Source organism: Cololabis saira, chromosome 4 (assembly GCF_033807715.1).
Source record: "Cololabis saira isolate AMF1-May2022 chromosome 4, fColSai1.1, whole genome shotgun sequence".
Lineage (NCBI taxonomy): Eukaryota > Metazoa > Chordata > Actinopteri > Beloniformes > Belonidae > Cololabis > Cololabis saira.
Genome location: NC_084590.1, coordinates 28,204,092 through 28,229,819, shown reverse-complemented (window position 1 = coordinate 28,229,819; position 25,728 = coordinate 28,204,092). Strand labels below are relative to the sequence as shown.

The window sequence follows — 25,728 nt, the reverse complement described above, 5'->3', positions numbered from 1 at the left end:
ATTACGATTAACAATCACTAATTCTTCAAGGAATCCCAAACCAATCAAAATATCTGTTAGGGGGGGTCATTTTAAGGTCACTTTAAACAGTTTTTCCACTAGTGCATTTACTAATTTTCCAGGAGAGAAAGTTTACAAAATCAATGTTGTTACACACAATAAGATGACAGCAAAAGCTTTTAGATAAGAAACAGTTCTGACATGATCACATTTTTATACCTATTAATGGTTCACTACGTTTCTTTTCATTTAGAAAATCTACCGTAGAAGTGTGAGTTTTATATTTTTGTTCCAGTGGGTAGTTTTTGTGAAAACAATTGATATTATTACATTTTTCTGTTGTGTGCTCAGATGTGGGATCTTGCTTTTTACATCAATATTGAAATGATCTTCAAGATATTGTGACTATATTCTATACTATATTCTGAAGATTTATTAATAAATTGATGAATTAGTCAACTGGGAAAATGAGAAAAGATTACTCATTATTCTTAGCTAAATTCTGGAGGGAGGTTTGGCAGGTGTTATCAACTAACAAATAAATTAGTAACAATTAGTCAGGGGGAAAAATGACATCAAAAGAGCGTTTTCACAAAGGACCTTCCTGGTGTCTCACAGATGCAGAGTTGTGAGTCATGGAGCAGGAAGCTGCTACTGCTGACTGCAAACTGCTGGACATCCTGCAGATGCACAAACAACGCCCTGAGAAGACCGCTCAAAGACCAGGAATGTCATGCTGAGGGACCTCGACATTCTCAATGTTCCTTTTCACGTCTCCCCGAGTCACATGAGGCCAATCATCACTTCCTCTTTCATCTCACCATCGCTACAGATTGAGACTGAAATGAGCGTTAGAATTTGAGTGGAAAATTCTTCATCTTTTACACCTTACATCCAGAAATTAATGCAAAATGTCATGTGGAAATTACATTTTAATCTCAGAATTTGTGGTAAAGGCATTAAAGCCTTTAATTTGCCTTGATGCATCCTCTCATTTCTAACGGGTTGGATATAGATTATCACAGAGCTCAACATTTTCTCACTAATACTAGATTATCTCCTCAATGCATGATGTGCAGTATGTTTGTGTGTGTTTTCCAGCCTTGTCTCATGGACTCCATTGTTGGAATATTCTCATTTAAAAGGCCATTTTATGACTTCTGGCACCGTATTTCTGTCCCTTCATGACACGGGGTAGCTCAGAAATCTATAGGCTTTGTTCTCGAGATCTGTTTCTGCTCTGTTCCCAGGGCTCGTACAGAAAAAAAAGTTTCAAATGGTGGAACTCCCCCCCAATCCCTTATTGTATGGAAACAGCTTCAGGACTGTTTGAAATGGAAGGTTTTGATGTCACTGAGTGAATTTAAAGTAATTTTATTAAATTTGAAAGCTGTTGCTTAAAGATTTGTGCTTTTACTCATTATATTTGTTCAATATCTGGTCAGAACTTTCTTGTACAAAGATCCCTGATCTCAATGAAGTTTTGCTTGTTAAACAAAGGTTTAAAAGTAATAAAAGTAATAAACATTGTGCATCGCTGCTTCTCTCGGCCCCTCAGCGAGCAGCAGGGGCTGCTGGCCTGAGCTGCAGGGCTCCAGAGGAATGCAGGGTCCTGCTCTGGGGCTCGACCGGTTTGAACTCTAGTGATTTTTACTGTTTGGAGTTTGTGTTTTCCCAGCGAACCTTGTATCTTGCTGAATAACCCCCTGTCCTCTTTCTAAAACACACACAGAAATATTTCATTGTAAGTCGGGTGTACTGGAAAGGAGACAACGTCATCGCCGTCACCAAGATCCCAAAATAAATGGAAAAAACCTGAGACAAAGACAAAAAGACTAGAACCTGAAAATGCTGATGAAAACTGACAGAAAGACGCCTGTGAAAAAATTACCGGTTTATTTTGATCAATGAAATCTCCGACACTTTGGTGAAGGAATTTAGCTAAAAAAATCAAACATACAGTACATCATCATCTGTTTAATATTATTTTCTGTTACTGTAATTTGACAAATTGGAATACATTTCGACTCCTTTTTCTTTTGTCTTCTAAATAATTGACAATTACAACAATTCTAGATGATTCTACCTTCATAATTACATTCCTCATGAAGTAAGGTGCCTTATATATTTACTGGTCACTTTATGAAGTACACCTGGTAAATCGAGTAAAGTCATGAGTGTGTATACAGTATACATGCATACTAGTGTGTAGATGTTTAGGGCATAGATTAAGACTTGATGTCCTGCCACAGATGTCCTATTATCATTATCAACATATCAATTATCCTACTATGCAAAACCTTGGCCTTAAATTGTTTGATCACATCTTTGTGGATTTATTGTTTTACAGGTGCACTAATGAAAGTAGCCAAATACAGACATACACTGTGATTTCATGAAATACATCATTTCATTTAAAAAAAAGTATCTTATGTAAGTTTCTATTGATTCCTTAAAAATGTTCCTGTTGACAATATGGTTTCTTGCTTTTTAGTTTCAAGTAATCAGGTTTGAAAAGACTAAGGGTACAGTCAAATTATTCAGAAATTACCTCCTGTCTTTTTTCTAAATGCTTTTCCTTGAATTTAAGGGGAGATGCAATGGTGTTAAGGAAATATGCTCTCACTGTAATGACAATCTTTTTTCATTTAATAAACTATGACACAGGCTTCATGTGATGATAGAACAGATTTTCAAAAAATATTGCACAAAAAATGCTTCCAGTAATTTGTTTAACATGCTTGTTTTGTGTTGTTTCACTGAGGCTTTAAGACATATGTAATATTATCATATATAAACTATTACATCAATATTAGTGTTAAAATAAATAAACTAGGATGGTCATTTTCATATTCATATGTAGAAGTCACATTATAATCACATAAAAACAATCAAGAAACACTTCTTAAGGCTGGAGTCACAAGGGACTGTGAGAAAGAATTATCTACTTTTCTCTCATAAAGTTTAGCATAACCTTATCATTTCACAGCTGTTTTCGCCCACTTATCTGTAGTTTCCTGTTCTACAGGAAACAATAACTGAAGAATTGATGTCCTTTTCCTCAGCATTTCAGACAATTCAGCCAGCTCAACATGGCTGTTGTTTTAGATATCATTTATACTCATTCAAGAACCATTCAAAGCAAACAGGAAATTCATGAAATATGGCAGGATCTAGAATGTACATGTTGTATATAGATACAAATGACGTCACTGACTTAATGTTGGTGACTTATTGGACTTATACAAACATTCGTGGAGTTAAATCATAAATGAGACTTACTTAACTTTCCTATGGAAAGGAAGGATCTGGTTCATCAGAAGACAAATAAAGGAAGCTGACTGCTGCTCTGCTATAGCACCAGAGGGAAGGGTTTAGCACCATAAAAGGAGCAGGTCTACAAGCTCTCTGTCAGCAACAAACTTAGGCACAAAACCTTTTATAGCTTCATACACTGCTCCTATGTATCCCTGTTGAATCATTAAATGCTTAAACAAATGCTGTTTGTCAAGCGTCCAAAGATTCTGAACAGGATTTCCCATGATCGCATCAGTTTCCCTCTGCAAGAAAAAGAAGCTTAGTACTGAGACGCAAGCAAGGCAGGAAGTACGGCTGACATTGTTCTGCATGGCAAAGCGTCTTTGTTCCATTGTTTTTGAAGTCACTGATGTAGTGGGTGAATATATCTCAATATGTGAGATTGTTTGAATGTAAATAAAATAGTATGGAAACTGTAAAAGCTAGATGGTTCCAGGAAACGTCAAAAAAACTCTATATATCTCTTTATCTCTCACTTTCTCTCACACACGCATGCGCTTGCACACTTTAGCAACATCAATTAGCAGCGGGATGTTGCATGTTTTACTTTTTAATCAAGTCCATTAATAAATTATAAGCAGATATCTGTTAAGCGATCATTTATGTTTGCTCTGTCACACGAGGGCTTATTATACCCTTAAAGCTTCTGTTTTTAGAGGAATTGTTAGGAAAATTTTACTGCTCAAAGCTTGCTCTTCTATAGCTCCGGAGACAAATTTGAGATTCTCATCTCAGCCTCATTTTAGTTTCTATTTTGTCTAAAATGTTTCTCATATGTTTCTCCTAAAATTCACTAGGAGCAATAGGTGAGACAGAGTAATTAGAGGGAGTCATACTTGAGACTTAAGGGAGATCTCAATTCAGTGTATTTAATGGCTCCTTTATTTCTCCTTGGAGAAGAAAATGAGCAATACTGGAGCTACTATGGAGCAATACTGGAGCTACTCTGGAGCAATATGGCACACACACACACACACACACACACACACACACACACACACACACACACACACACACACACACACACACACACACACACACACACACACACACACACACACACACACACACACACACACACACACACATGAATTCAACCATTATTATGCCATGTTTTGTTTTTTTAGTTTCCAGTCCATCAAAATGTGTGTTGTATTATTATCAGTATTATCCTTATTTCTAAACCATATCTATGTATATCATACATTTCTGTGTAACTGCTCTTTGCTGTTATCGTTATCAGAACACATCTAAGAGCTGTAATGGCATTTAAAAAGAACTCAAATGTACTGTAGCAAAGTGCTGTTTTTATCCTTTTTTCCCCCAATTTTCCTGAATTTACTAAATACAATTTTAAAAGAAGAAAAGAAAAAACAGACAACAAAAATCCTGTGTGGGACATACTACTGGTGAATGAGGAGCAGATTTGATCAATAGCACTACCTGTAAACATAAAACTTCTTAATTTGGTTCTTTGATGCATTTTTTATGTTTATATATATTAACAGATGATGATTTACTGAAATGTTTTGATTTTTTTAGCTAAATTCCACTACCAAAGTGTCGGATATTTTATTGATCAATATAAACCAGTAATTTTTACATAGCGTCTTTCTGTCAGTTTTCATCAGCATTTTCAGGTTTTTGTCTTTGTCTCAGGTTTTTTCCATTTATTTTGGGATCTTGTTGACGGCGATGACGTGGTCTCCTTTCCAATACGTCCGACTTACAATGAAATATTTCTGTGTGTGTTTTAGAAAGAGGACAGGGGGTTATTCAGCAAGATTCAAGGTTTGCTGGGAAAACACAAACAGCAAAAATCACTAGAGTTCAAACCGGTCGAGCCCCAGAGCAGGACCCTGCATTCCTCTGGAGCCCTGCAGCTCAGGCCAGCAGCCCCTGCTGCTCGCTGAGGGGCCGAGAGAAGCAGCCATGGACAATGTTTATTACTTTTATTACTTTTAAACCTTTGTTTAACAAGCAAAACTTCATTGAGATCAGGGATCTTTGTACAAGAAAGTTCTGACCAGATATTGAACAAATATGAGTAAAAGCACAAATCTTTAAGCAACAGCTTTCAAATTTAATAAAATTACTTTAAATTCACTCAGTGACATCAAAACCTTCAATTTCAAACAGTCCTGAAGCTGTTTCCATACAATAAGGGAGGGGGTTCCACCATTTGAAACTTTTTTTCTGTACGAGCCCTGGGAACTGAGCAGAAACAGATCTCGAGAACAAAGCCTATAGATTTCTTTATTATTATTATTATTATTATTATTATTATTATTATTATTACAATAATAATAATAATTATCTTTTTCCATTTGCCGACAGAGAAAATCACATAATATGTCTGTATTCTATCTATTCTATATATCTAATATTTCTTTTAGCAATGCAAAAGCACAAAGCACAAGAGGTTTTATTGTGATCCATCTGTTAAACGCGTCAATGAGTGGGGTCTTTTCATGTTCATACTCAAATTAAAGAATCTTTTTTACTAAACAAAAATAGTAGATATGCTCAGCTAGTGATACACACACACACACACATACATATATATATATATATATATATATATATATATATATATATATATATATATATATATATATATATATATATATATATATATATATATATATACAATATATATATATATATATATATACAATATATATATAATATACAGAAATATTATGGGATTTTCTCTGTCGGCAAATGGAAAAAGATAATAACAACAACAAAAATAACAATAGCAATAACAATAATAATAATAATAATAATAATAATAATAATAATAATAATAATAATAATAATAATAATAATAATAATAATAATAATAATAACAAGAATGATAATAATAATAATATTATTCCTGGGTGATGACGACGCAGACATGCAGCGGGAGGAAGTGAGGTCAGCTGACGCTCCGACCAAAACAAACATGGCGGCTACGATAAAAAAGATAAACATTCCAAAGCTATTTATCGTCGCATTCTCGACTTACCCGCTCTTTTTTCCTTTCCCTCAATAATACATGTTTTTTTCTAAGCAATCTGTTGAATTTAAGTGCCTCCGTGTCGTGTTTTAAACGGAGCGCTAAAGCGAAACCAGGAAATCAAACGGAAGTTACAGCCCGTCGTTTGAAACCAAACATCCGCCGTAGTAACGCATGTGTTTGCGACGATATCTCACCGTTTGGCTGGATTTCAGATGGAGAAAAAACATGAAAAATGAAGCCATTCACGATCGATTTCAGGTGACACTAACAGAGCAGCAGCAGCAGCGATGATTCTTCTAACTGAGCCTGAACAAACACACACGGGATGATTAGACGTGGAAACCACCCGAGAGCCCTGGCGAGTAAACGGTTAAGCTACAGATAAAATACCATGGGTTTGCTGAACTTTGTGATAACAACTGTAGGAAAATGCCTGGACGTGGTGTGTTTGCTGCTGGACCTGAACTTTGTGGTGGTCCACACCGTGCTGCGGACGGTGCTGGCGGTGCTGACCTTCATCACCAACCTGCCCGGCCTCTTCATCACCGCCCTGCTGTCGCTGGGCAACCTCATCCTGGTCTCCATGACGACCATGGCCGAGGCCACGACCCACCTGGCCCACGGGGCGGTCAGCGTGCTGGGCAGCGTGCTGCTGGCCCTGGAGGGGCTGCTGGAGAGCCTGAAGATGATGGGTTACCTCTCCATGCACGTCGTCCTCCGGGGAAAGGAACACCTGTGTCGGAGTCTGTTGTCGGTGTTGGAGGGCTGTGGCATCGCCGTCAGTCTGGTGGTCTACTTCACCAATACTGTGGTGAATTTTGTACTCATCGCCACCCAGAACGTGTACCTGGCGGTGGTCGGGGTGTGGCAGACGGTGTCTAGCCCGCTGCAGAAAGTGCTGGAGCTCACGCTGACCTCTTTCACCTGTCTGTACAGCTGCCTGGCTGGCACGTCGGCTTACCTGTGGTCTCCTTGCAAGCTGATTTTGGACTTTTTGGTTTCCCTGGTGCACATGTTCATCAGTATCTTCATACTGAACATCTACGGCTTTCTGCTCACCGTCACTATCGCCCTGACGACGACCGTCTACCTCAACCCAGGACTGACCAGGCAGGCAGCCGTGTACATCGTGGATTACATGAACTCATTTCCTGCTCTTCGTAGACTGTATCTAGCTGTCCAGAGCCTTGTTTTGGCCCTGTGGAGTATCCCACATTTTCTATGCCATAACATGCAACACCTTCAGAGGATGTTGCGTCACCTCTGGCTACTGGAGAGAAGGTTGTGGCTGCAGCTGTCTCAACACAGCAGCCATCTGAGGGTCTTTCTGCGGACACGGCTACACAGAGACAACGGCAACAGAATACGAGGCGATGGCGACCCTGGACAGGAGACACGGGACCCGCCGGATGGGAGAGCAGGAGATGGAGCCAACCAGGAACTGCCAGATTTAGTTTTCCCCTCATCGAGCACAGACAGACCGCTAAAGAAGCAGTCATCTTCAGGCAAAGGTGGGAAACCTCTACCTGCTGATGATCTGCTTATGCTCCTCAAGGAGCAGGAGGAGAGGAAGAAGTGTGTGATCTGTCAGGATTCTAATAAGACGGTGGTGCTGTTGCCATGCAGACACCTCTGCCTTTGTCGAGACTGTACAAACATCCTTTTGAGGCAACCTATCTACCAACAGAACTGTCCTCTCTGTCGTCACATGATTCTCAACACTATGGACGTCTATCTATGAGCGACCAACGGAGGTGGATCCATGGGTGCCTCACAGAAGGAGTGCCTCAGCCTTGCAGTATTCACAACCAGATAAGTTATTGTAATAAGTCTGGTGACATTTTATCTACAATTTTCCATCTGCATAATCTCACGGTAAGCCCAAGAGTAAAAGAAACTCCTCTTCTTTAGCATTTTCAATCAGCTTCAGTCATGTTTATTCCTGGAGAAGTTGCAGATCTTTAAGAAAAGATAAATACAAATAATGAATTGATTTATTTTCACCCATTGCTCTGGAGTTTTCTAGAAATGGTTCAGAAACAGGAGTAGCTTGAGGAAACTAATGGGCTTGGACTACACGCAGATGACGTTTGATAAAACTCTAGCTTATTTTTGGTTGTGGATTGCTTTGGGTTTCTGGAAAACAAATCAAAATTTCACTATATTTTTTTTTCTTTTTTGGGGGGGAAGATTAAGACGGAGTATTAGGGCCAAACAAAAAAACAAAAAAAGGAAATTACGAGAATAAAGTCATAATGTAATGAGAATAAAGTCGTAAAATTACGAGAATAAAGTCATAATATTACGAGAATAAAGTCGTAAAATTACGAGAATAAAGTCATAATATTACAAGAATAAAGTCGTAATATATTATAAATATATAAATATAACTTCACGAGATGCTCAATATTCCTCATTTTAACACAGGGAGAAAAAGCTCTTCCTGTTAGAGTTCTCATAAATTATATTCTCATAATATTACGACTTTATTCTCGCAACATTACGACTTCATTCTCGTAATGTTACGACTTTATTCTCGTAATTTTACGACTTTATTCTCGTAATATTACGACTTTATTCTATTACGACTTTATTCTCGCAACATTACGACTTTATTCTCGTAATTTTACGACTTTATTCTCATTATATTATGACTTTATTCTCGTAATTTCCAATTTTTTTTGTCTTAGTTTGGCCCTAATACTCTGTCGTAGAAGATAAACTATATTCAAATTTTGAAAGTTATAGAGAAATCTTAAATAAAGCACATTCTCTCTTAAATCCATCTAAATACCAGTTGTAAAGAGTATATTCTATACTAATATCTATAGGATACTGTCGTAGTAGTTGGTTCACAAGAAATCATAAAGGTAAACAAACTTCAACTGTAAAATGCAGCTGCTGGATTTACTTAAAGAGACAGCAGCATATTTTACCAAAAATGTTTTTCAACCAACCAGACACAAGTTTACATTATTTTCCAGCTATCATTCCCCTTTTGCAATGCACTGTGGGACAACGTTGTCCAGCAGCGGTACTTTCACTCACTACTGCTTCTCAAATTCACATAATTCTGTTACATTGCATTGTAGGAAATGTATGCTGATGTTTCAATACTAACTTTGAAATGGCACATCCTTTGCAGGTTCATTCATGCATACAAACTAGAATTATTTTAGTATACTAAATAGATACGTTAGTGTGGGTTTTCAGATGCATCGTCAGACACCAATATGTTATTTGAAGTGCTTTAGTTTTGCTTTTGGCATACTTCTGTCCTCTTTAATATCACTCTGCAGTATGCATTTGAGGCATGGCTACAGCTCCTGCTTCACACTTAGATGATGATAATAATATTCCATTATTGCCACACTGAATCTCAGGTGTTGTAGGTGTATCATCCATTGGTGGCCTCCCTGATGCTGTGGTGTTTACCGCCGCTCATGTCTTAAACTGTTTTGCTTCAGTGGACCAAGCTGCAAGGGAACAGAGCAACACTGTGCTTTACTTTATGAGTGTTTTAAAGCGTAATGATTCCACACATGCTGTAGGTATGAGTGCTGTGTGTAACCACGTTCTCCACCACCATCACCATTTTTGTCAGCTCCTGAAGTGACCATTTTAACTTATCTTTTAGAGATTTTCCACCTCAGCCTTATTCCCCCTCTGATCTATTGATAGGGCTTTTTCCAGTCTTCCAGCTGAGGTGTATTACTGTCACCACCAACAAATAATCCATACATGGTTTTCCCTTTCAGTTGACCTTGAAAAAAAACAGATTTCTGTTGTATAAAAAGACCCATAAACTAATTAGGCGTTTCATTTTCTTTCTTTTTTTGACCATTTGTTTCTGTCTAAACTGAAATGTTAATATCAATCTTTATTTAATGTTTACAGGACATTATTTTGAGACCAAATGTTGAAGTGTTATTGGTCACAGGTGCTGTGGGATCAGTGATGTGGAAAGAAAAATGTGCCATCTGATATATGGCTGTATTTGCTTTTTATATGTTTTTTCTTTTTTACTCATTTCATTTTGTGTAATTTGAGTGAAAATAGTTTCAGAGTAACTGTTTTTTTTTCCTGGAGTTGTGTAATATCAAACACTGGCTTCAGATTTCTTCCCTATTGATGACACGGATACTGATGAAAGGGGTCTCAATGTCAGTTTTCAGTAAGTTTGTAAATAATTTGTTGAGGCCATGGCCACAAAGACTGCTCCTCTCAGGTATTTCTCAAAGACCAATGCCATTCCTTACTAACGATTGCTGTGGATGGAAACGGCACAGAAGGCCGTCATCGGTTGCTACCTGTAGTACGTATGAGCTCTGTGAGCAGTATGTGACAATGTGATTTGAAAATATGAATGTAATGTATGGTTTTTAAAATGTGATGACTGCCACAGAACTGATGAGCCCTCTGTTCATAATAAATCTGAAACCACTGAACTTGTCTTATTCATGAGCTCAGCATACAATCATTGTAAATGTTACCTTTAGACATTTATACCAGGAAAGTATTGGTGCTTTGGTAATGATTGGGAGGGTATTTTTTAAAAGTCAGTTATTTGTTCTGTAGAGTGCAAATAATATCAAAAGGAACCATCACATTTCAAATACTGAGTCTTAATGTTCTGCAAAAAGTAGGGTGCGCTGTACTTTCACAGAAGAATGACAAAACCAGTTCTGTACGGTACAAAACAAACTACAGTTGTGTTATTCGGTTTTATTCCAGCAGCAAATAATCAAGATGACTAATTTTTCAGGGCTCATCAGCCAAGAAGAGCGTAACACTTGAAAGATGATCGCTGCAGCTGGTTGAGTACAAGGGATGCTTCAAGTGGGAATAAAAACAGATTTGGAAAAAAAAAAAAATCAAATATGACTTGATAAATGATGCGGCTCACAGGCAGACAGCTATCTCAAGCAGCTTCAGATTCTGCCTGAACTAGTTCCTATGGCTCTGTCTCGTTCATAGACTTGTATATCAGGAGCAAGAGGCATTGACACTCAAATGTTGTATGATGTTTCTCACTCGCTGAGTTCAATGCTGCTCTTAAAATCCCACCTCCTCCCTAGCTTCTGCCCGTGGGTTCTGATTCTGTAGAGGGGATTGATTTAAGTTTATTACTCCCACTATCTGCGTAAGACTAATGTATGCGGATTGAGTGAAACTTAGGCACAATAACTCAGGTTTTATCCTTAATAAAGTGCATGAAGTTTATACTGTGTGATTGTCTGACTGAAATATTATGGATATTCTCCACCTCCCATTGAGGTAGCACTCTGATAACAAATAGGACTTAGAACCTGAATCCTACATCCTAAATTCTACATTTTCTTATCATCAATAAGAAATAAGCTTATTTTGAAAATGTCTAAGGTTAACTCTAGATGGCAGCACTGAGAGCACCAGGGGACAAATTGAAGTAAATCCTTTAATTTGATAGAATAATAAAATAAAACTGCAGCTACGTTTGGGTCCAGCATAAATGAAGGTGAAGCCTTTTGACTGGCCTGTGCCAAGTGTATGAATGTCCCTTGCTCCGCTATGTGCCGCCCCCATGTGTGGAAATCCATGACTAATGAACAACATTTCAAACCACCTCAGAAATGTATATATTTACGTACACGTTTACCCGACAGGACATTGGTCACTGATCGGGACGGGTCAGTAAGAACAGCCGTCGCTGACTGACTCCTCTGCTTTTACAACTTTATGGTGAATAACTTTTTTTTTTTTTTAATACAATCCTGTAAGACTCCTGGGATGTTGCAGATTTCCCAAACTGGAAAAGAATGAGAAATATTTCCACAGAGGCTGTGGACATGTGAGATTACAGAATCCTTTAATTCGTGAGCACATCTGACACCAACGATAATGCAACACTCGAGTCCAAAGATAGCTCAGCTTTCATGTCTGGCATTTTTGCAGATGAAGGGAATGTGTAAAAGTATGTGTATGAGGGCTGTAAGAAGGTTGCAGAGCTTTAAGAATGGTGGTGGTGGGATATGTGTGTGTGTGTGTGTGTGTGTGTGTGTATGCTGGGGGGGGGGGGGTATGTTGGTCAGTAGGGACCACTTCTACAAACAAATGAGAATTCATCAGAGCTTTGTGGTTTAAAGCTTCATTCTGGCTCCCACTCCAAAAATAGGGCACATCTGCTAAGACTAAAGAATGTACTCGCTGAAAAAAAAAAAAATCTGATTTGATATTGGAGCCTTCTTCTGTTAAAACTGATTGTGACTGAGGTTATTTCTGACTGAGCAGGAGATGTGAAGTCCTACCTATGGGGATGTGGGTGCTGGTTTTGTGCGAGACAATGACAATGAGATTGAAAGACCTTAAAAAAAGAAAGAAAGAAATAAAAAAGCCAAGGGGATGTTTTTTTGTCGCCTGACCTACGAGCCCACTCTCAGCCGTGTTTATATGTTGGTCGCAAATGGAAATTGTGTTAACAGAAAAGAGGAAGTTTCATGTCAGAAAAAGAGCAGGAAGGAGTAAAAAACCAGAGGAGTCCTAAACTTCAGGGATCAGACCTCTTCCCGCTGACCCCACTGGTCCTGGCTGGAAGCACTGTGGGAAAACTTCCACGCACTCATCAGGTTTCTATTTTTTTTTTTTCTGTTTATAAACACGCTCTGTCCCTTTCTATGAACTTTTTCTTCTCTGTCATGTCCACATTGCGAGCTTTAACCTTAAAGGTCTATTATTAGAGGATCAGGAGTGTAAACCTTCTTTAGGGACCAAAACAAATGAAGTGAAGCATTTATGAGTAAGAATAAACTTTATGTTTGCGTTGAAATGGCAATTAATATTAACATTTGGGGAAATTGACCTAAAACCAAAAAATGCCATTCCACTTAAGTGTGGATAGGGTCCCTGCAGGGAGACCAGGGTATAAAAATATGTACACAATGTGCAAAAAAAAGAGAATTTGTTCAGACATCTCCTTCTGGTTGCTACCACCCTTATTTTTTTAATAAATATGTAAGAACTGAATCAGATCTGTTGGAGCCGAGGGACATCTAAAAGTTGCAGGGGTGTTTGGTCCTGAGGACCTGGATTAAAGAACACTTTAATCGCTCACTAGCGGGAATAACCATGGCAGGTCATTAAAATAGAAAGAAATCTTCATGATGAAAAGTGCCAAAAAGTGTAATATAATAATTTTGACGGTCACATCTTCCCTCAACTCATAAAAACACTCCCTCCCAGTCATTGCCTGGTGCTGACATTTTCCTGAGTTGGACAGAAAATCTGAACTCGTTTCCAGGTATGAGTGTATACTGAACATTTTTCTGCAGCGCTTCCTGTCAAGTCCTGATCACATACAACAGACTTGACTGTTGTTCAAACCGGCCCGAGGTCAAAGCGGTGCTTTGCTTTCACAGCTCCTGATCATCTAAAACAATATAGGTCTTGACCTCCGGGAAAGTCTGCTTGTGCGTTAAGATGTCTGAACTGATGTTCAGAAATACTCTGACACACATTCTGGACGTGTTCATTTCTTGTCTTCTATATCTACACTCAGCTTCTTGGACTTTCCTGTTGTACTGTGTTTTGATCGATCCAATCAGTGTTATCAGACAAACTCTTCTTCAGACCGACACTAAGCAGCTACAAGCTGAAGCTGAAGTCAATCGTATTGATTACAGGACGCCCTGTGGCTCAGTGTACAAATAGAAACGTATGCAGCAAAGTCTTGTTCTTTTCTTTTCCCTTTAGAAATACTAGTTGCTTAATTATTCAGTATAATAATATATCATAAAAGGCTTATAAGATAAATCATAGCACAACACTCAATTTGCAAATTTCTGACATGAAAACTTCCTTCGGTGCCACTCTCTGGACAATTTTTTTTTTTTATTTTTAAGAAACTCTTAAAGGACATTTATTGATCTTTACACTCTCTTTTCTAAGGTGCTTCACAAATGTGGCCTTGTTTTATGAAGGTAATCCCTCAGCTTCAGTATCAACTGGCTATAAAATATGCATTGCTGGTCCTATACGGGTAAATAATTGCCTTTGTCCTTAACAGTCCTTTAATTCTGTGCCAATAGTGTCTTGACAACAAGGTTTGGACCAGTTTTAAAAGAACTTGCCACTTTCTTCATCTATGTTGTAAAATATAAATTTGTTAAAGGAAGAAAATCATTAATAAAACACATATTGGAATCCATGTGACTGAAAGTAGCTCCCGTCACAGGTAAACTAATAAAATCTGCACGTGATTCTAACTCGTGTGTGAATTTATGTGAACAATCAAAGCCACTATTGAGCACACTAGAGGAAAGTCAGAGCTATTGATGCAGCTGGTCCTGTCTGCTCTGCCAAGCAGACGCTGTCGCAGGGAGAGATACAACGCTGCCCCCTGCTGGACAAAAAGGTGAACCTCAACTGTAGACGACCTACCTCTCATGGAGATGGCAAGAAAGAAAAGAAAAAACTCAGGAGATATGCTTCCCGACTTCATCATAGTTGATTTGTATTTATACTTATCTTATTTTAATTTTCTTCTTATTCTTGAATCAAGAAAAGTAAAGTAAATGTAAAGTATTACCAGAAAATGTACAATACATGTTTACTTTCAGTTCAAATAATGAAGATTGTCGAAGAAAATTTAATTTTAAACATCTACTTGCCCGAACAACTTTAAAGCAGATGATTATTTCTGTTGTTGGAATTAAGTTATGGAATTCATTACATGATTTAAAGAGCTGTATAAACATATTTCAGTTTAAAAAAAAATGTAAAGAGAAAAAAAATAGCAATGTATCGATGAAATAGTTAAGATTTATAATATATGCGTATGGATACAGACAATCTATCTTTGATTTTTTTTGTTTTCCTTTCTTTGTGATGTTAACTGAGTAATTGTAATTGTGCAGACCATCTGTTATTATTGTTCAATTTTGTTTTGAGGGAGGGGCAGGTATAATAACATTTTCTTCTTCCTGCTCCTTTCTGGTTATGGAATATGCTTTAGTTGATGATTGTGTTGTTGTTATTTTACTTGTTTGTTTTGTTTCTGTTTGCATATTTCCATGATCGGAATAAATAAAAATGAAATGAAATTTATTTATAACGTTCAGAATAACGTTAAAAGGAAAATGGTTATTAATATGGGGGGTTTTCTCGTAGACTGTAACATCCTAATAAAATTCATTATGTAAATGAAAATTAAAATGTCAAGAACAAGCAGGAGGAGTGGCGTTTAAAATAAACGAATTATTACTGTTACTACCATTAAACACTGTCCCCACAGCTGGACCTTTATCATTAATAAAAATCCTTGTATAATTAGAACTATCAGCAGTTTACTCATCATAAACAACTATTTAACTGGCTATGATAACTTCTTCAAAGCTCTCACTAGTGACTCATATTTCACTATAAATTCAATATCCTCAGTACGTTCAAATAAGCCCTTTGTAAGCTGATGTAAATCTGTATCCAATTAATTATAGAGTTGTTTATGATGAGTACGTTTTGTAAAATTCAAGTGATCACAGAGAAAAGTTCAGAGGTTTTGCTGCTCTTCAAAAACCTGGTTCTTTATTATATTCAGACCTCATTTTTAGGAACATAATGTTGCTGAACCTAGATCCGACCTAATCAAATAACGTCATAATAAAGTCATAATACTGGCGCACAAGCACACTTGTTAGATAATAGCCCCACCAATAAGTAATTTCCAGTATAGTGACTTCTCTTTTAATTCTCCTTATGAAATGGCTCTTGTTGCCGCTGCACTGACCAGTTGTATTACTTTCACTAATGTCAGTATTGCTTGCCTGAGGCAGACCAACAGTTTGACCTTTCTGAAACAAAGCAACATCTTCGTGACTGGAGGATGTGTCTTCTGACATGGCTGCTTAGTGAGTCAGAATCAACTTGCTGCACCACTTACAGGGAAATAACTTGTTTCCAGATGAAACATTAATCATCGCAGTACTTTTCCATTGGCAGGTTCTTGCATATTTGCATAGTTACATGCAGGTGGTGGCTTTTATTTATTTATTTTTTTAGTCCAGCCAGTGCATTTAACCCAAAACTGCCAGCAGCGAATTAACATAGTTAAGCAGAATGAATGCAAATGATACAGCAATAACGAGCAGTTCATTACTAAACATAATCCAGACAAAACTTAGCTTTTTCCTTACCTTCATAATATGAAGGTCAGATTTCTCCAAGTTGGACTTCTGATGATGAATGAAAATAAAGTTAGTATAATAACTAGAAAGGAAACTTTCCAAACGAGAGCCAAACTTGGCAAAAAATATTTGTTTGAAAGTTTTAAGACATCCTCTACCGCTACCGCCCATTTTATTAGGTACTGCTGGCATATGGAATAAAGCTCTGAGCGAATATATATCACCACATTATTAGATACATCAGGTGAACCTAATAAAGTGGCTGCTGAGTAATTCAGAGAATAATGCAATCCAATATAATCTGGCCATGTAATCAATGACATTGGGAGAACAGAAGGAAGGAGTATTGCAGATATTTTAGGCTATAGTCACACATTTATGACCACATGTCACAGGAACTTGTCTAAAGTCATTGTCTTTAGTTTACAGTGCATGTACAGACCTTTACCTCTAGTAACATGTCACCTTTGAAGACTGCCCGCATCAACCTTTGAATGCATATGTTACAGTCTCACCTTACATTTGTTCAAGCAAACAGACACCCGACACCCGCTCCATACTTTAGGGAGAGATGTAACTGCCTGGCCATAGGACTCCAACATTTACAGAGCCATTTACAGGCTGCGAACAAATGGAAACAACAGACTCTTGCCAAGGAAAGGCTGCTGCGCTCATTGCAACCCCTCGTCCACACTGGAGGGAAATGTCATGCAGATATTTTTAGAACATAGTGTAATTGTGGGTTGGAGTCTCGCGGGCACAGTTCATCATGTATGAGGTGGTGCATGTGATAAGCACAGAGTTAACGTTCCTGAAACCAATTAGGTCTAATTCAGAATGCCAGGCATTAGAGGGGAAACAGGAGGAAAATACCATGATTCCTGGCATGAAGGAGGTGATGACTTACATAAACCAATGGGTGTTGAAATGTAGTTTGCAAGTCTGTCATAGTGTTTGGTGAAATCATTAGTCTGAGGTAAGCTCTATGAATCCAGTTAGAAACGTAATATGTCCCAGACTTATTCATTTTAGTGTTTGTTTTGTATATTCAGACTTTGGAGTGAAAATCAAAGAACCCTATTGGATCTTATTAATTAAAAGTTGATCAATCATCAATGAGTGAGCAATTAAGATTAAACAAAACTGAAGTTCTCTGACTTTGAGATGCTTGTAAAGTATTTCCTTTTTAAGGGACTTGATACTTCAACATCATTTTCACAACATTATGGGAAATATTTCTGTTTTACCCCGCTGCATTTATCCAGTACTTATGGTATAAAAGTTGACACATTTTGCATAAAAAGTCATTATTCTTTTATGAAATATAAAGCACAGTTAATCAACTCTCCTAAGTTAAATTGTGATTCAACTTCTTGACACCTACAGGAAGTCCAGCTGCTTTTGTCCAAGCGTTTGAGAATTCTTCTGTGCAGACACATCTGCACATGGAGAGACATCAATATAAAACTAAAATTCAGAAGTTTGCAAATTTACTTTTGATCAAACCAGATGAACTTTAAAAGTATTCATGTGGAATCAAAAGTATGATTGCAGAGGAAAGGATACAGAATATAATTGAAAGAAAAAATCCTCAAAATCAGAACACATTGATCCTTCTTTCGGCTGATGTAACAGCGAATAGCAACGGGGATATTTCACTAGTATGAGGAAACTGTAAAAGCAAACATCACACTGTAAGAAGCAAACAGGATGGTATAACCTAAACATCATGGAAATCTGTGTTTAGATCCCAGGAGAGAAGTGCATGAGAGATGGTGCAAAACTCTTAAGGAATGATGAACTTTGGCAGGAAGAATGGAAATTCCCTAAACCAGAAATATAAGACTATCATCTGGTCCAAAATATGTCAAAAAGTTCATACTTTACATACATATTAACACTAAAAGAATACAGTCATTTTTTAGAGAATTCAAATATTACAGAAGTGTTATTTTCCTTTATGCCGTTTGATAATCACATAATCTCTTCACTTGCCATCAACAACAGCAGACACCTTTACATGATCTGTGACTGTATATAACAAACCTACAACCAGAGGCTGACTGATTTATCTGAGAGCCGATATTAACAGTATTGGTACCATAAATGACAACTATAAAAATAAAAGATTAAATTAGGATAAAAGTGTTCTTTAACCAGACTATGAGTGTGGCTGTTGCATGGTTTGTGCACCAGGGGGCCTTCAGCAACCACCTGTTGGTACCTTGTTTAGACCTCTTTAACGCATATTTCTGGTCAAAGTGACGTTAGTCATGAAAATAAAACAATTTTATTTTTAAACTGAATTTTTATGTGTTTTTGACGAAGAAATGGCACATATAACAAGTGTTACAAAAACCTGTTCATGTTTTATGTTACTGGGCCAAGATATTAAAACACACATTTTACAACACCAAATATTGGTAATGGTCTTAAAAATCCAATTCAAATTGAAACAGTTGAACAGTGGCATTTCTGATTGCACTTTTAAAAAATGTGGGTCGTGTACTACTTAATTGTTTTTTTTAAACATACGCTTTATGTAGCAATACAACTTGTGACCAGATGGGGCAGCATATCACAAGAAAGTGTATGTGTCAGCCTCTGATGTATGTTGCACCAAAATGCTCTTCTAGTGGGAAAAAGTGGTAATACGTGACATGCTGGACCATTAACACAGTACTGTCCGTATTGTTGTTCTTTTGTGTTAACACATGTTGTAAGAGACTGGCTGGACAGTGTTGTTTATTAACTTAATTCTGCACTTTGTTACTCTCATTTTCCCTCCTCTGTCACTTTCCAGCATAAGATGAATATTAGTTGAAAGTGTTTTATGAAGTAGACATTTATTCTTATGCAATAATGACATGTAGAATATTTGCATTGGTGACCTAAAGCTGGCTGGAAGCCTTTGTTGAAATATCTCAGAAGGGTTATTAGTGACAGCAGTTTTAGAAGCTGAAAGTGAAGAACAATTGCAGAACAAACAGCATAAAGGTCAATGTTTGTGTTCCTCACATGTGTTTTTCAAGTATATTATCTGGTTACACAAATATGGCTGAGCCAAGTCATAACCGATTCGCAGAGCACCTCATTCAGGAAATAAAAAAGGCAAAAAAAGATGAAAAGTAGTGTTGAAGTTCTTTACCCACAGCAGGATAAAATGTAGAGTTGTTCATGCACAGCTGTCATGCAAACACGGCAGAGTTTTTCCAGTCCGAGTACACCAGGAACCCAGTGAAGGTGCTGTCTGTCTTGGTGCTGGAGTAAAATCCGTTGTACTCTGACAGAGCCACCTGAACCCACACCTGGTCACCCGGGACGAGGTGAAGCAAAGAGCCGCCGGACAGAGAGGCCGGTTTGGGCCAGTTACCGTAAAACTGAAAATAAGAAGCCACGGCGTGTCCGTTCTTCATCAAATCAAACTGCAGGCTGGCACGGTAGACGGTGGCGTGGATGGCAAAGTAGTAGACTCCAGGGACTTTGCAGGTGAAGCGTCCCGTCTCCATGTTGTAGTCCCCCTGTTCATTGAGCATGATCGTATCAAAGCGGACTGGGTCGGCCACGGTGAGGGAAGCAGCCAGAGCCGGAGACAGTTTGGCGCTGAAAGCTGATTTGGGAGCCACTGCACACTCTCCATGCTGACCCCTGTCACCCTTGTGTCCAGCGTCACCTTTGTCTCCAGTCAGTCCTCGGACTCCTGTCTCCCCTGAAGAAAAAGAAGACAAAAATGAGCATTCTGGCACTGACAGTTATTGTGTATTGTGTATAGATTAAATTGAGAACCTGAGTCTCCCCTGTCTCCCTGCTGCCCTTTCTCTCCAGGAGCAGCGTCCCGACATTCTCTCCCATCTCTCCCCGGCTGACCGGGACTGCCATGAGCTCCTGGAGAGCCGGGGATACCCGGGTGACCGGTGCAGAGACTGGGAGGGATCTTGTTGTCCTCCAGCTGGCTGGAAAAATGGACTTGTAGGATAAGGAGGGATTGCAGCAAGGGTAACAATCTGAGCGAGGTCATTGCACTGTCAAGGCTGAGAGAGGCAGAAGAAAAATCAGTTTCAGCAACAAAGAAAAGTATTAGATCTTTAAAACAACTATTTGGGGAGCAGCTGGAACATTTTGTCTGGATTAAATTGATCTGCTAGACCACCAGCACAACAAAAATATAAATAAATCCCCAGTTTAATTGTAAATATTTCAGAATAATAGAAGGATCAAGAGTATTAATCTTTTTTTTAAATTGCAGGATATTTAAGCAATAAAATTAGTTTCACAAGATAATATATCATTAAATTGACTTTTAGTTGCAGCTCAAATTAATTGTCATCTTTCCGTATGCGATACATTTACATACTTTTACATTAAGTGTATATAATCATGCATTTTTTAAAGTGTTTAAAAAGTGTTTAAAAGATAGTGCACCCTGTAATTAAGAACCCATGATTGAAAACAAGAGAGCTACATGGAGAGTTACTCCTCTTGTAAAAGAATATTGAAATATTGCAAATATTGACTTTTTGGATATCAAAAACTCCTTTGGTGAAATTAGTACATAATAATGGATTAGAATTATATTGTGCTTTTCTTGGACACTCAAAGCGTTCACAATGGATCTGTTATTCATTCACGCTTCATTCATACTTGGTGGTGGCAAACTACACGTGTAGCCACATCTGCCCTGGCCCAGACTGACGGAAACGTGGCAGTCAGTCTGCCGGAACATTCATACAACATTCACACACCAGCGATGCCCTCACTGGAGGCAAGGAGGGAGAATCGGCTTGTCCAGGAACACAACGACAGATGGGGGAATATACCGCCTGGTCCCCTGCCGGCCCTATATAGAGAACTTATTTGAAGACAGATTAAACCAATAAGAACTTTTTCATTCAAATGCTAAGCATTAAGTTAGGACAAAAAGAAATTGTGCAATGCCGTCCATTCTGAAAGATGGTAATATTATTGCTTGGGGGTTTTTCATGGACCAGAAGAGTTTGTCATCACTGATGGAGCAATGCATTCTAGATTATATAGTAAAAAGAGTTTACCCTCCCTCTTTTCACTGGTTTTAGATATGAAGACATGAATATTCTGGCCCTTTCACATCTAATGTAGGTAAACACAACCCCAAATGAGCAGCAACACAAGCCATATAACACCAACTCATTATTCATGAAACAAATACTAATTGAAAGTGCAGAAGCAGAGGGAGACATGAAGTAACCCTCGCTGTTTAAGTAACGATCATATAATCACTTGCACTTGAATAACTGATCATCAGCGTCATCAGCTTCATAATACACGTTTCAGCACCTTGCCCGGTCTGGGGGCATTCAAGATCGCTTTAACACAATGCCAAGAAGGAAAGACAGCAGCACTGATCTTTGAGAAGCAATTTCTCTTGGCAGTTTCTCTGTCTGGGAAGTGTTATGAGGACATCTGCAGACAATCCGTAGCCCATCATTACAGGGTGAAAATAACTGTTCACATGTGGAAAAAATTTGAGACTGCTGTCAGTTTCATCATAAATGAATATCCCTACAAGTTAACTCTAATGTCAGGCTGAACAATGCTCAGAGACGACAGATAAACAGACATTAGTTATCGTGCATCTCAGGCCAAGCACTTCATGCTATCTGATGAGTGCGGTGGTGAAGGGGATATTTTGGGCTTATGTTGAAACCACTCAGGGATTCTTACAAACAGTGAGTCAATTGTGAATGCTTCTGTTTATCAAAGTATCCCACAGTTGAATGTGAGGTCATCTGGAGTCATGACAGAAGCAGTGCCTCCCAGTCCTGGCCCTGAGGGACCTACTGGCTTACATGCTTCCCTAGTACTGGTTTATTAACAGACTTGTTCAAACCTTGATGCCAACATGTACTGAAGGAGGGACACATCGAAATGATATATTATCTTGTGAAACTAATTTTATTGCTTAAATATCCTGCAATTTAAAAATAAGATTAATACTCTTGATCCTTCTATTATTCTGAAAATATTTACAATTAAACTGGGGATTTATTTATATTTTTATATATATATATATATATATATATATATATAATCTTATTTTTAAATTGCAGGATATTTAAGCAATAAAATTAGTTTCACAAGATAGTATATCATTAAATTTACTTTTAGTTGCAGATCAAATGAATAAAATATATATATAAATATATATAGAAGAAGAAGAAGTGCAACTCTTGTGGGATAAAGTAGTATTACAAGGCATGCCTGGCCATCCCCACTCATTGTCATAGTATTGGCAGTTTACTTGTTGACACAGCAGAGCTTTATGCTCCCTGTGGGGTCAGAAGTGATATTGCTGCATTGAGTTGCCTTAATATTATTGTAATTTGGAGTTCAAAAGAAAAAGAAATCACAGGTTTTTCAGTAATTTACGCAATATACATTGCAAAAAAAATTATTATTTTGGTTTCTAAACACATGGTTCTTATCAAAGCTTGATGATAACGTTAATAGCTGTCAGACTACTCTGTGTGTGTGTGTGTGTGTGTGTGTGTGTGTGTGTGTGTGTGTGTGTGTGTGTGTGTGTGTGTGTGTGTGTGTGTGTGTGTGTGTGTGTGTCAGTCCTAAGATGACCCACTACAGAGTGCCAGAGAGTTGTCATATTTATACGTCTTGGTTTTTATCGTATAGAAATTGTAGAAAATCTACAGCTAAGAACTTCACAGTGCTCCCCCTTTCTTATCAATTTACTACTGGGTTTTGGTCTATAAGTAAGCCAGGAAAGATGAGCTGCAAGCTACTGTCTCCTTGTGGAATCGGCCATCTGAAAGCAGCAGAGGCTTCAGAGAACCGTAAACTAAACCAACGAGTAAAGCAGGAGGATGACTAAGGGCTGTCTAGCATCTGGTTTAGTAATGAAATCCGGCTGTTCTCGGTGTGCGACAATACTGTGAAAAGCCAAATTCTCTTATTGACCACCAGGTTTCCGAACTGCATGTTGAAGCTTACATCCACAACAGCTGCAGACAGAGAAATGGGAAGGAAAGTTAAATCAAGAAAAATAGAAAAAAAAAGAAAGAAAGAAAGACACAGTGGGAAATATTGAGGGTGGGACAAAAAGCTGCATGCCAGCATTCCTGGCAAAAGGAGAAAGCACACAAATGCACAAATATTGGAGAGTCTGAGCAGCTGTCTGCCACCACTCCTCAGTAGCTTTGTGATTAATAGAGGCCTGCACTTCCAATAAGCAAAGAAAGACGAATCTATCAATACAAGGTCACTGTAGAGGTACCCACTCCTCTTTTCTTCATTTAAAGCAAACAGATTGTGTTTCTTTGACTTTCCTTTGTTTGCTGTCAATATTTCTCATCATAAAAAAATAACAATCATGGAGAGAGTTGAATCCAAATCACTGGACAGAAGTTCTGACAGAAACTCCAAAACCATTGAGTTTGGAGTCAGTGACACCAAACACTCGACATGAGTCATAACAATCATGAAGAGTGAGCTGTGAGTTAAGTTTGTTTAAAGCAGCAAAAACATAACACAAGAGGCTGAAACAATTAATCAAAGCGACCGCAAAAAGACTCATAATGATTACTGTGGCAAAAAATGACCACAAATAGAAACAAACCCCCTGAGAGATTTCAAATGACCAGCAAGCTGCACAAGAACCACAAGAAGGACTGGAATCAAGTTTATTTCTTTTGCAGTCTCTCTGTCTCCTCCTAATTCTAGTTGACTTGGTTGTTTGTGGGAGGGTGGGCTTTTAACTCGTATGCAAGGACAGGCCCATTGGCTCCTTATGATTGCTCAGGCTGTCTGAAGTTAAAAAAATAAACACTTTATTTCTCTTTTTTTTTTTGCATGCTTCTTTAAAGTCAGCTTTAGTGCAATGACAGTATCTTCATTAACTGTAACTGAACATGCCGACAGCCACTTTGAATTCCTGATGCATCCCTGAATGTATGGCCCACTTTGGTTATGTGAAGTACTGTAGTTTATCAAAGTACGGTTCTACTTTACTTGCAATGATACTTAGCAAGAGAAATGATTTGCATGTTGTTTGTCTGTGGCACTGAAATACCTGCTTAACCCAAAGGGATAAAGCAAAAAAAGATGCTGGCACAGTATCTATTCTCTCAAGACACACCCCAGCTCTTTCACCTGTGTGCTCTGAAGAATTCATGCTTTGAATCCTAAAGTTTAGGACAAGAAATAATGGAAGCCTTACCAGGATGTCCAGAAGTCTTTCTGAGTTTCTGTTGGTATTCGCGTGTGTCTGTCGAAGAGAAACCACTGAGAAGGTCTCTCTCTGGACCAGAGAATCTGGCTGGGAAAAAAAACTGAAAGGAAACAGTAATGAAAATGAAATCCAATTAGAAAGAGGAGTGGGTGGGAGAGGAGGAGCCTGCATGGAGGAGACGGAGGAAAATATGTGATGTAAATCCAGCACAAACAAAAGAGAACTTATAACTAAAACAAAAAGTTCAACGAATCTGTGTGAAGGGAGGGATTAAAGGGGGATGAGAACTGCGGATAAAGAGAACTGCGGTTAATAAAAAGAGGAGTACTTGGGACATTGCATAATGATGATGGGGAAACTTCTCAGGACAATACCACAGAGACATCGGAGGGCTGTGGTGCAAAACAAATGTGACCACAGTGCACTGCTGCAGCTGGAACTGAGCTCTCCTCCCAGATCCGTGAATCAAAAAACACCCTGGACAGATCCTACGCTCAGAAGCAAACACACACACGGACACATTAGCCTCCCTTTTTTGCACTTTCAGGCTCCTTATCTGCATCCAGATGGCATCTTTCAAATGAATTCAAGTTTTCCAGTCAAACAAGACTCTGCTGGTAATCCCCCCTCTATTCCCCCCAGAGTTCTGGGTTGCCAGCCTTAGGATGATAAAGCAAGATATGTTAATATCATCTTGGCAAGGGAACTGAACTTCAGCTCGTTCCGTTTTTAAAATCCCAGGCCAAAAAAAACATGTTTTCGTTGTTATCATGCAGTTCTAACCCCAAACATAACAGACCTGTGCCAAAACTGGAGATGCTGGAGTGTGAGATTAGAGTAAAATAGCAAACAGAGCGAAGCCTTTGAAAGATAGCAGAAGGCTGAGTTATTTAACTGTTTATTTTAACATGTTTATATATAACATCTATGAAAAATGTGTTTCTGACAGAAATCAATCCAGAAATCATTTCCTTAGTTTTGTCTGTGACTGAAGTGATAATTCAGAACAGTTTAAAAGAAACCACACG

The 25,728-nt window shown here is 38.2% G+C and overlaps 2 protein-coding genes across 2 annotated transcripts; one reads left to right on the top strand and one right to left on the bottom strand.

The window, feature by feature from the left end:
* The first annotated feature begins 6,556 nt into the window (after nucleotides 1-6,556).
* rnf26 (ring finger protein 26) lies at nucleotides 6,557-8,547 on the top strand. The gene has a single exon (XM_061720310.1). The coding sequence runs from the start codon at nucleotides 6,717-6,719 to the stop codon at nucleotides 8,064-8,066; it is 1,350 nt and encodes a 449-aa protein (XP_061576294.1). The 5' UTR covers nucleotides 6,557-6,716; the 3' UTR covers nucleotides 8,067-8,547.
* Nucleotides 8,548-18,926: 10,379 nt separating this feature from the next.
* c1qtnf5 (C1q and TNF related 5) lies at nucleotides 18,927-24,899 on the bottom strand. The gene is made up of 3 exons (XM_061720309.1): nucleotides 24,689-24,899; nucleotides 20,269-20,513; nucleotides 18,927-20,191 (listed from the first exon to the last, which is right to left on the bottom strand). Exons 2-3 carry the CDS (start codon nucleotides 20,498-20,500, stop codon nucleotides 19,671-19,673), a joined length of 753 nt encoding a protein of 250 aa, XP_061576293.1. The 5' UTR covers nucleotides 20,501-20,513; nucleotides 24,689-24,899; the 3' UTR covers nucleotides 18,927-19,670.
* Nucleotides 24,900-25,728: the final 829 nt, after the last annotated feature.

Excerpts from the sequence above, each read along its gene's own strand:
- rnf26 (XM_061720310.1), top strand. The coding sequence starts at position 6,717 with ATGGGTTTGCTGAACTTTGTGATAACAACTGTAGGAAAATGCCTGGAC.
- c1qtnf5 (XM_061720309.1), bottom strand. The coding sequence starts at position 20,500 with ATGACCTCGCTCAGATTGTTACCCTTGCTGCAATCCCTCCTTATCCTA. Across the intron at positions 20,192-20,268 it reads GGGAGACAGGGGAGACTCAG|GGGAGACAGGAGTCCGAGGA; the intron begins GTTCTCAATTTA and ends CTTTTTCTTCAG.